Here is a 12286-nt window from a genome sequence, read left to right as displayed (position 1 = left end):
ATTTAAAGAATTCTAGCTCCTTTAATTAAGATCCTTGGAAATTAAAAATTGTCATCTTAACAAGCATTAGATCAAAGAGAAAATTAAAAGAAAATTACAAGTTCGATAGAAGGGTCAATTAAAACTAAAAATAGAAAAGATGTGTAGGGGGGCACCTCGGTGACTCAGTCGGTCAAGTGCCCAACTCCTGGTTTCAGCTCAGGTTGTAATCTCATGAGTCATGAGAATGAGCCCCACGTTGGGATCCTGCTGACCAGGGGAGTCTGCTCAACTAGAGATTCTCTCCCTCTGCCCCTCCCCCCACTTGCTCTCTCTCACATGTGCTTTCTCTCTCTCAAGTAAATAAATAAATCTTAAAAAAAAAAAGATGTGTAGCTTTGCGGTGCCTGGGTGGATCAGTTGGTTAAGCGACTGCCTTCAGCTCAGGTCATGATCCTGGAGTCCCGGGATCGAGTCCCGCATTGGGCTCCCTGCTCAGCAGGGAGTCTGCTTCTCCCTCTGACCCTCCCCCCTCCCATGTGCTCTCTCTCTCTCTCTCAAATAAATAAATAAATAAAATCTTAAAAAAGGAAAGAAAAGATGTGTAGCTTTAAATGCCTTCATTATTAAAGCTTAAAGAAGATGCACATGAAAGACTATTCATCTCAGGAAATTAGAAACAGAACAATAAAGCCAATCAAATAAAGATAAAAGCTGAAATTAGTGAAATAGAAAGCAAATAAAAAAAATACATAAATCTAAAAGATGATTCTTTGAGAGAACCAATAAAATTGATAAACTCATCATGAGCCTGATTAAGGGTAAGTAAAAAAAGAGAGAATTAAAAAACATGTAACGGGGCACCTGGGTGGCTCAGTCAGTTGGGCGTCTGCCTTTGGCTCAGGTCATGATCCTGGGGGCTTGGGATCGAGCCCCGAGTTGGGCTCCCTACTCAGCGTGGAGTCTGCTTGTCCCTCTCCCCCCTGCTCATTCTCTCTCTCTCTCTCTCAAATAAATAAATAAAATCTTTAAAAAAAAAAGTAAGATTGGGGTGCCTGGCTGGCTCATCATTAGAGCATGTGACTCTTGATCTCGGGGTTGTGAGTTTGAGCCCCATGTTGGGTGTAGAGATTACTTAAAAATAAAATCTTTTTAAAAATATGTAAGATTAAAGAGTAGGAAAAAAGATGTAGAGAACTAGATAAAAGAGTTACATATATGTAAACAATATAATATCGACATCTATGGCAATGTACTTTTACAGTCTAGAGAAATGGAGGATTTCCCTGAAAATAAGAAACTATGAGAACTGAGAACTGATTCAAAAGAAGTAGAAAACTTGAATAGTACATCTCCCTGTGGCTTTAAGGCAGAGCTCTATCTCAATTTTCAAGAGCAAATAGTTTTAATGTTTTTTTTTTTAAAGAATTTATTTATTTATTTGACACAGAGAGAGAGAGAGAGACAGCAAGAGAGGGAACACGAGCAGGGGGAGTGGGAGAGGGAGAAGCAGGCTTCCCGCAGAGCAGGGAGCCCGATACAGGACTCGATTCCAGGACCCTGGGATCATGACCTGAGCCGAAGGCAGATGCTTAATGACTGAGCCACCCAGGCGCCCCAGTTTTAATGTTATTTAAACCAATGATTCCTATCCTTGGTTATACATCGGAATCATGTGGGGGGCTTTTAAAAGTCCCTAGGTGTCCATCAGAGTCTCTGAGAGTATGGCTCACGTATCAGTAATTTTTTTTTTTCCAATTCCTTAGGTGTTTACAATGTCAAGTTTGAGAACCAAGGCCTTTAATTATTCCAAACCATAGAAAAAGATGAAAATCTTTTCAATTCACTTCATGAAACCAGCATAACCTTAATATCAAAATATGAGAAAAGCATTCAGTGGTTTAAAATTATATTTATTATATTTGGATAGTAAACATGTTTTCCACTGTGATGACAAATTTGCTCGTATTAGAACTTCTCATCTCCAGTTAAACCAGACTTTGTAGGTATTTCACCTCTACCACGGGCAAAGAATAATGAATTCCTTTAGTCAAACCTAATTTTAAGCCCACAATAGTAATGGTCACCTAGGCCATTCACCTTATATGGCACCCTTAACATCCAGTGAGTTCTAACCTTTTCAAAAAATTACACATGTTGTCAAAAGACTAAGATTTGTGATAATGAAGCTCATTCAATAGAATATGTCACAGTCTCTGAAAGTGATTCTAAAAGGAGTCTTAAATGTCTACCGAACTCTTGTACACATTAAGCCTCTCAGAACAGCCACTTCAAAGAAGGCAAGACTTATTTGAATATATCAGATCTGTCCTGTTGGTTCAGGATTAGTCATATTACTTTATACAGTATGAGTTCAAATACATTTTTGTCTTAGAATAATAAGGAAAGTAGAAAACAGATAAGAAGATGAGGAGCTAAGTGTCCTTGTACCTAAAGTCTCTAGGATACTTAGGTTTCTGGCTACTGAGATTTGACTGGGTTTCCTTCAAAAAAGCAAAAACTTTTGCTATAACCCATCCTTCACTCAGTTCCAGTAAACCAAACTCTCTGGCTTGTTCTGCAGCTGATATACAACAAACCATCTATGACATGGAAATGATGTTGACAAATATAGAAAACCCAGGGTAACTACAACTCTGAACAGCATTCAGATGACCTGAAGGGGGAAAAATAGCAGACCACAATTAATTCACTTGAATAGAGAAAAAACAAGATGTTTCCCTATATTCTCACCTATTTTCTATTGAAGTATTTTATGATAATCATCTAGATGTTATGCCATTTTTTTGCACTTTTTCCCAAGGCACATCAAACAATAACCTCCGGACCACAGCTCCACATGATTTTAGTTTTTATTTCTTTTGCAAACCCTGTTTTAGAGATCTCTTCTTCTGATTGCAACATACCGTCTGAATCTCCAAAGAAAAAGAATTGACTACTGCGGCAGTGTGCAGCATATCAGTGATAGAGAAAAAAGAAAATATTTAATGACCTTCTCAAGTGGAAAATCATGGGGGTGGAGGGTGGGGGATGGTAGGGAAGAGAGAAAGAAAAGGAAAACAAGGTGGCATGGCTTCCAATGGACAGCATCAGTGTGACACCCACAGGGTTAAGAGTTAATTAGCTTCTCTCTGTCTGTGTGCACCTCTTTTTCAGCTTCAGGAGGTCTCCATTCAGAGCACCAATTTAACAAACCAGTTTGCCAATATGTGATCTAAACTTTCAAGCTTTCCATTCAACGAGGAAAAAAATGTCTTGTAATTTTAGCAAGGCTCATTGAGGCTCTGAATGAAGTATTTCACAATGGTCATTCTAATTAAGCAAAAGGGGCTGATTAAAATTAACCTTTTCAGAAAATAAAATCTAAAAATATAACTTAACTAATACTATGTAAATTGCTTCACTTGATGGTATTTGAAGTCATATAATGCTGAGATGCCCTTTTAGCAAAGGTCTGTCACGGTTAACAATGAGGAAAGCATTCTTTTCAAACCCAAATAGGATTGTAGCTGAAAATGTCTAGCTTAGTCTTAAGGTGCTAAATGCTACAATTTGTAAGGACAACCAAATATGAAAGGAACCCAAATCTCAACATAAATAATCAAAAGCAATCACTGGTATGAATCCCATTATTTATTACAGGGCACTGCAAAAAGTATGTGAGAATAAAATCTTTTCTGATCCTCCAAAACGTTCTTTCATGATTTAGGTACTTACTAAATGACTAAAATTCTTTGAACGGGTTGTCTTAAATGTCACCTCCTCCAGGAAGTCTCCCATGAGGTGAGGTACCCCTCCAACATGCTACCTTGGAGACTTGTGCTTATCCTTAGCATTAATATGTCCCACCCTGACCTGTCTTGTCTTTTTACTAGTTGACCTTACCCACTAAACTATGATGTCTCTGGGGCTGAAAACTGCATCTTCATCATACTGTCTTGCCAACCCTTAGCAGAGCACCTCATTCATAACGGGTTTAATAAATACATGTGAAATGAAGAAAGTTCATATTCATCTTTGTATCTTCACAGTTTTCATATAGTGCCTTGAACACTGGAAGGACCAGATAAAAGTGTACTAAATGAATAAATTTGTGGACAGACTCACTTTTGTATATGATTGGTTATAAGGATTTGAGTCTTGAACCAAACCAACCATTTGGATGAAAACAGTAGAATGGCAAAGCATCTCAGGGACCCTCCACTGTAACTCTCCCTCTCAGGCTATGCCTTTGGTTGGCCTTGGGCCAGCCCCAGTCCTGACAAGGAAGAAATGGCCCCGCGAATTACCCACTGAAAGATGAATATCAATTTTGCCTTAATTCAAAGCCTGGGGGTTTCCTGGTTTCTCTTTTGGGTTGACTGAGAGGAATCAGTCAGAGCATAATATAAACTTTAGTGATTTACAGCTCCAAAGATCTCCAACACTAGTTTGCCAAACTATTCCCTACAATTCAAGTTCAATCAGAATGTGAATAAAATGCATGGTGAAAAATTAAATGAGAAAAAATAAAACAAACATCAGATGATAATTTTACTAAACAAATCATAATAAAATAAGGGTAAGTGAAAGCATGGCCACTAGCTGCTTCTAAGTAGGAGGTAGAGAGGGCGAGGCTTACACTGAGGCGCCTCAGTCCTGTGTGCCGCTGAGGATGAACCAGAGGAAAGGGCCGCACGCAGGGCATTCCACATAATCGGGAATCAAAACCACACTGTTAATGCACTGAGTTTTGCGGTGAGCATCATCTGCCATCACAGAAACCCTACCATTTCCTGAAGCAATTGAGAGATGGCTTAGGTCAGAGTTGACACCTGCTGTCAATCCCGTGTGAGGCCACAGAGAGAAATCCAGCACTCCCCCTTTTCCTGCTTTGTTCGTAAGGTGTGCTTTCTTTCCCCCTCAATCTACTTTCCTGGCCCATTATGCTTCTCTCAACTAATCTTCTTTTTTTTTTTCTCTCTCATGTTCTTTTTTTTTTTTTTTAAGATTTTATTTATTTATTTGACAGAGAGAGAGACAGCGAGAGCAGGAACACAAGCAGGGGGAGGCGGGAGGGAGAAGCAGGCTTCCCGCCGAGCAGGGAGCCCGACGCAGGGCTCGATCCCAGGACTCTGGGATCATGACCTGAGCCGAAGGCAGCCGCTTAACCGACTGAGCCACCCAGGCGCCCCTCTCTCATATTCTTTTGTCCTCCTATACCTAAGACCCAATAATGATACTCACTCATACTGTAAGTACTGCTAAGATGAAATCTCCAGATCACTGAAGCTTACTCCTTTAAAAGCTAAAATGTGTTTTTAAATTACTTTAACCATTTTAACTCAGGGTTTTGAAAATGCGCTATTTGTTCTCTCTACTTCTTAACCGAGTATGCACCACAGCCCTTGACACTTTCTTGACCCTGCAGGCTTGTCGATCTAAGCATCCTCTCAGGTACTTCTGAGAAATATAGAACTCTCTTCCCTGTACACATTTCCTATCTCATACTTAGAGGTCTAGATCTTCTCTGTCAGTAGGAGCTTTACTTTTCATCATTGTCCTTGTTTCTCACTTCTGCCTTTCCCCTCCCACTCCCTCATTTGCTGGGGTGGGGAGCAGGCAGGCCTCCTTATAGCAAGAATGTATCAGATAGGATTTTACTGAGATAATGTTCACTGGTCTTTGAGTAAGGGCCTGGGGTCCATCCTGTGAGGAAAGTTCACTGGATTTGTGACAGCGATTTCAAGAACTTAGAGACCCTTCCTCCTTAATTGTGTCGGTTTGGGACCACAGAGGAGAGCCAAGTGAAGATAAGTACACGGGAGTCCGCCCCCTGAGTAGGGGGCTGTCACTGCCCTTTGTATTCCGGTACAAACATTGTTTCCTGAACAGTGTGTGTGTCTGGTTTCAGGCTGCACTGTACCCTTGCCTCCTATATTCCTCATTTAAACTTCAGATAAAAAGTGAAACAGAAAAAGGCAAAATGCTGACTTTTGCGAGTGAGGTCATCATGCAAAGGAGCTTACTCAGACATGCCCGCGTGACTGCCCTTTCCTCTTGGGGCCTGCAATTCCGGACCCTCACTGCCCTCGCTGCCCCTAAGCTGAGTGGCTTGCCATCATCACGGGCCCACCAGGCCCTTCTCCCCTCTCAGACTCCATCAATGACAGCACCTTCTCAGCTTCTGACAGTGGAACCTTGCTGTTCTCAGTGGCTCCTCCCTCAGTTTCCCCTTTCAAACCAGGCAATTTCAAGATCCTGTGGCGCATGGTTTATCCCACATCTGAGATGCATTTTAGCTGCTTCTCGCTCACGCCTGTTAAAACTTGAATTCATATTTTCCAAACATCCCTCTTACCTCCCTCTCCCCAAATCCCTCCCAAATGAGAGTGCCCTACTCTTCCACTGCTGGACTCTCAGTCTCCACTTCTGGAACACTGTCGTTGGTTAACTCTCAAAATACCTCTTGCTTTCATGTGAATGCTATATTTTTACCTTTCGTTCTTTTTATGGTACTCCTTACCACCCACCTCCTCCTGTTCAGTCTTTACGTTAGCACTTTCCAGTTTCATATGTTCCATACCGCTCTGCCGACAGAGTTAAAGGAACATGTTGTAATTCTCTTTTCTCATCTGTCTACTCCCAAGTCCTTTCCCTGATCACATCTTAATCTCTTCAACTACCTCTCAAGAAATTTGCATTTCTAAATGCCTCAGAAGTCATTTTTCCCATCTCACTTACTCAACTATTTTCCCTTTTATGTATCTCCCCAAACCTCTAAAAACGTAATCGCTGGATTTTCTCTTGTGGTTGTTCCCCACATCCTCCTGCCCTCTCTTCCTTCCTCCAATTGTCACTATCAATGGTAGCAGGATTGAACTTCTGAACATTTAATATGGCCCCATGAACTGAGTTAAACAAATCTCATTCCCCAAACTGTGACTCCTTAGTGTCCTCTCACCAGTCCATTCTCCCACCACTCCCACAGCTTTCCATTTTGGCCAGTAGAATCCCCATTTCATGGTAAATAAACTCTCTTCTGCCTTCAACTCATCCAGAAGACTTCCCTCTTGAAATCTGGGCCCCCCCCCCCCCGCCCAAGAAGGCTGATGGACTCCTCACATGCTCCTCAGAGCCACTAAAAGACCAACATTTTGCCAGCCTTGGCTAAAAGCCCCTCCTCCTTTCCAGCCCATGACCTCTGACTAGCCTTCCTTCCCCTGCTCCTCACCTCACAGTCCTGTGGCCAACTCACTTAACACACTTGCTTTCCACATCCTCAACCCCCTCATCTCCAATATTCTCTTTCACTCTGTTCAGCCACCCACCTTCTAGACTCCAACGTGGACACACTCATCTCCTAGGACTCTTCCCCAAATAACTTCCCACCCTTCCTGCTTCCCAAGGCCCTTGCCCCAACCTGTCTGCTCCCTTGCTCAGAAAGCATGCCAGTCCTGCCGTCCTCCCATTTCTCCTAGTTGACTGGCCCATCCTGACTTCTCTTCCTTCCCCGCCCAGCTTGGATTCTGGGCTTGATCTCAGGAATTGTTCTTTTGCTAGCACCGTCAGCTCCCTACCAGAAAAACTTCGGCTGGACTTCCTGGCACCAACCTAACTTCCTGGGCAGCCTCCTACTTCCTCTGCTCCGGTTCTCCGGCTACCAGGCTCTGGATCCTTGCTTAGGTCTCCTGCAGTCTCCACTGAATGTCCTAAGTGCCAGCTCCATTCATCCACTCCTGGTTTGGCCCACTCCATTCCCTTCTAAGCTTCCACTCCAAATGAATGAAATTAAAACCTCGCATTTCTGTTATAATTTATTACCTTAAAAAATGCTTTTGGATATTCGTTATTTTATCCATAAGACAGCCTTTTGTGGGGTGGAAGCTCAAGAATATTACAGCCAAAAAATAAAAAATTGAATTTCATGGAGGTTACGTGGCTTACTTAAGCTCTCACAGTCTCCAAAGAGTAGAAATGATTGGCCATCATAATAATCAGAATATATTTTCTTTCAACCACCGGAGACACCTATGCTCTGCCCAATTATTCAATATGCTAGCCGTGGGGACTGACACAGGGATCAACAAGAGACATAAAGGGATGAAGGCAGAGGTCACCTCAGGATCATTGTCCCAGAAGCAAATATTCAGGTTGTCACTGCTGGCTCAGAGAGAGAAATGAATCCCATTGTAGAGATGCAGAGAAACCCCATGCCAGCCATGCTGCTCTGTGCCCTCTGTGTGGGCCCCCACAACCGAAACCCAACAAATGGAGAGGAGTCACAGTGCTGAGCTCAGCGATGGTGAATCAGGGTAGGGAAGAGAGCAATTTGGAACTTCCTAAGTGGGGCACTCCCTTCATACATAATGAGCGTGCTTTCGAAGAGAAGACTGGTATGTAACATGCTCACTCCTGAACAAAATAAAAACAAAACAGATTGCTCCCCTCCCCATTCTGTGCCATCTAGACATTTACAATGTGATAAAGACCATAAATATAATCAGGTGCAAATCCCACTGGATATATAGATAACCATAATATCAAAGACCCAGATTAAATTTTTTAAAGATTGTTTTGGTGAAATATGTGTTACAAAGCCAAAAGATATCCTTCTATAAATATTTCGGCTTCCTAGAAAAAAACTGTTACATACATCTGTATTTGTCCATAACCCTAGTAAAACTAATGTTGTTATTATCTGCCCTAGGACTGCCTCCCCCAACAAAAATGCCACTATTTAGCAAAATAATTATTTACCTTATAGAAGATCAAAAAAAGATCATCCAGTTTCCCATGCAAATCACCTGGAGTGCAAATGAAAAATCACTATTCAGTAGGAAACAAGAAAATGCCGATTTCGTTACAGAATTTTGAAACTGAAATGCTGCCAATATACTCTAAGTATTCTCAGGGCATTGGGGTTTACTCTATGATGGTATTAATGCAACAATTTGTTTTCATAGCTCTCTTTTTGTCCCCTTTCCTATGGGAGACAGCGTCTGATGTTATAATTACCTGTCCGCTCCTGCCATTTACGCAGTGCTTAGCTTCCTCTATGCCAAGCACTGCATTAAGGGTTTACATGAATTATCCTGTTCAATCCTTACAACAGCTCTGTCAGATGGGTATTATTTTCATCATTCTGAGGTTACAAAGGAGGTTCAGAGTAGTTAACTGATGCAAAATCACCCAGCTACCAAGTATCAGAGCTGGAATTCAAACCCAACTTTGTCTCACTCCAAACTCAAGCTCTTAGCGATTACTTGGTATTGTTTACGCTGTAATCTGCAGGACAGCTGCAATAGTATCTGTCAGTTGGCATTAAATCCCCAGTGCCTCTCATAGTACCCGGTACATAATAAGCAATCAATAAATACACTTAATTGCTAAACGCACAGCTTTTTAAAAGCTATGTATTTAAAGCCATGTATTAGAGAATATGCTCCAGCAATAGCATCTAAAATTTAAAAATTGTGAGTTGACATTCTTTCGATGAGACAGTTATAGGAAATAAAAATGAAAGCATGGCTTTATAAAACTCAGCTAACTAAGGGAAACCATATAAACACAGGAAGCCATTAATTAAAAATTAAGAGTGACTATATTAGTCAAAAGCCCTATTTGGATAAATATTTCTAGGTAAAATATCTTTCATAGGCTCTGATCATTAATTTTTATTCTTTGCATCCAACTTGATTACCAAATAGAATTTAATATAGAAATACCTTTCCTCGGTTTGCTTGAAATCCCACAACCAAAATTAACCAAATATATGCAACAGTAGACTCCGATTATAATGAGAATAATAAAATAAAAGTCCTACATCACCAGCACTTATTTATAAAACAACTATAATATTAAGAGCATATTAATGCTGTTGTATACTTAAATCTCATTGCTTTCCTATGATCTTACTCCAAATCTAAGGAAATAAAAATGGAAGGACTTCTTTTTTTTTTTTTTTAAAGATTTTATTTATTTATTTGAGAGAGAGAGTCAGAGAGAGAGAGAGAGCACAAGAGGGAGGAGCGGGAGAGGGAGAAGCAGACTCCCTGCTGAGCAGGGAGCCTGATGCGGGACTCAATCCAGGGACTCCAGGATCATGACCTGAGCCGAAGGCAGTAGCTTAACCAACTGAGCCACCCAGGCGCCCGGAAGGACTTCTTATCAATTAAATATATATTTTAAATTATTTTATTTTCCTCAGGGTGACTTGTCTTTCAAAGATTTGGGAGACAAAATTGTTACAGCCGGTATGCTAAAAAATGAATTGGTTTCAGCATATTAGGAATTGAGCTATATAAGTATTTTTAACTTCTAGTTGGACAGCAGTAGATAAAACTTGATGTATCATGGAAAGACAGCCACAGAGAGATATTTCCACTGCAAACAAAAACATGAGTGCAGAATTGGTTATCTTTTATAACATAACTAGAGACCAAGACACCTTCCATATTGCATGAGTGTTGAGAACTATGCAGCATGTTGAGATGTTCATGTAAAAAAAAATGCATCTGGAAATTAAAATAATTTCATCACACTTTCTCTCCCTCTCCTAGTATTGTCTTAAACAGATGTTTTTGAAAATACAGCCCCAATTTTGAATTTTAAATGATGACCAAATTTATCTAAGTTTAATGGGGCTACAAAGACCAAAAATAATAATTCCTAAGCTAAGGGAAAGTACAGGCCTTGGCTTTTCCCTCTAGCCATGGTGCTACATGGGAAAATGTCTGCAAATAAATGCCCAAGAGGTGGAGATCTTTAAGTGAATGAACTGTCCAATCAATCCATTCCCTAGTCTTGGTCTCATGAGGGAAAATGACACATCAGTCAGAGAGATGCGTGATGGAAGTTGGGATAGCAGATATGGGGCCGGCCCTAACCTGGGATGCAAAGGACCTGATTTTTGATTCTGACCCTACCACTAACTAGCTGAGTGAGCCTGGGGGCAGGGGGGTGGGGAAGAATCACTGCATAGAAATGCAGGGAAGGATAAGTGCCTGGCTGGCTCAGTCAGTGGAGCATGTGACTCTTGATCCTGGCGTTGTACATTTGAGTCCCACGTTGGGTGTAGAGGTTATTTAAAAAATAAAATCTTGGGGCGCCTGGGTGGCTCAGTTGGCTAAGCGACTGCCTTCGGCTCAGGTCATGATCCTGGAGTCCCTTGATCGAGTCCGCATTGGGCTCCCTGCTCGGCAGGGAGTCTGCTTCTCCCTCTGACCCTCCCCCCTCTCATGCTCTCTCTCTCTATCTCATTCTCTCTCTCAAATAAATAAAATCTTTTAAAAAATAAATAAAAAATAAAATATTTAGAAAAAAGAAAGAAAGGAAGGAAGAAGGAAAGAAAGGAAGGAAGGGAGGAAGGAATGTAGGGAAGGCAATACACTTTCCTTTTCCTCTCTGGGCCTCAATTTCATCTGCAAGAACAAGTGAGAGACTAGTCCCAGTAAGAACCATTCGGTTCTTACACTGTGTGATGCCAGGACTCCCTTGCCCTCTATATTCACATCCTCTTCTAGATCCTTTTACCCAAAGAGAAATCTACAATGGCAACTGCAGGTATACTGGAAACATGTGGGAGCAGATCTCACTCTCTGGCTTTTTATACACACTCTGATAGCATACCTAGCCCTGGCTCCATGGATTCCATGGGTGGGCACGGCTCCCTGAGCTTCATGACCCCCAAGTCTTAATCTCTGTGCAAAGTAAGAGCTGGTGAGGCCTTGAATAAAAGGGCCCCACTGCTGAGCTGCATCATCTGTCAGGCAGAGGTGCGTCGGCCCGATTCGGCTGAAATCAGTGAAGATGCTTCAGCAGTGCGAGTCCAGGCCTGTGGCATATACTGCTCCATTAAGTCCCCACCACCACTATCAGGCGCTAGCAATGCAAACGGTTTGACTAGATTATCAAATCCACTTCTACCTGCCAGCGGAAAAGAAACACAGGCTAAAAATTGATTTGGAAAATAACAATCACTGTTTTGTAACCTAAAGGCCTCATTAGAAGTTAAGGGAGTTGCTGTTCCTTCCACGCACCCCATTCTCAGACAGTTGCAAGCCTGCTGAGCACCAACTGTGTTGAATTTCAATGTGTACTGTTTCTTGAAGTAACATCCTGCCAGGCTGGCCTATACGATAACAAAATCTCAAGTCTTGTTATTTAGAAGGACAAGGAACAGATTTCTGGGACATTCCCACTCTTCTAAAAGCTGCAGCGACCAGTTGGAAAAATCTAAAAGAGCAGCCAAGGACAGAGATGAGTTTAATGTCCACCCGGCCTTGGGCTTTTGGTCTCCCAGCAT

The 12286-nt window shown here is 41.6% G+C and overlaps 1 protein-coding gene across 1 annotated transcript in view; it reads right to left on the bottom strand.

Annotated features, from left to right (window-relative positions):
* Positions 1 to 12286, bottom strand: part of PPEF1 (protein phosphatase with EF-hand domain 1) — a 96772-nt gene that overhangs the window by 44591 nt on the left and 39895 nt on the right. Inside the window, exon 6 of the mRNA XM_064573838.1 lies at positions 8740 to 8786. Within this exon, the coding sequence (XP_064429908.1) occupies positions 8740 to 8786 (47 nt within the window). The remainder of the gene's footprint in view (positions 1 to 8739; positions 8787 to 12286) is intronic.

This window comes from Mirounga angustirostris, unplaced genomic scaffold, assembly GCF_029215605.1.
Source record: "Mirounga angustirostris isolate CCGP_5_RB_7025 unplaced genomic scaffold, mMirAng1.0.hap1 SCAF_11, whole genome shotgun sequence".
NCBI lineage: Eukaryota > Metazoa > Chordata > Mammalia > Carnivora > Phocidae > Mirounga > Mirounga angustirostris.
Note: the sequence above shows the minus strand (reverse complement) of the source record. Positions and strands in the feature narration are given on the sequence as shown.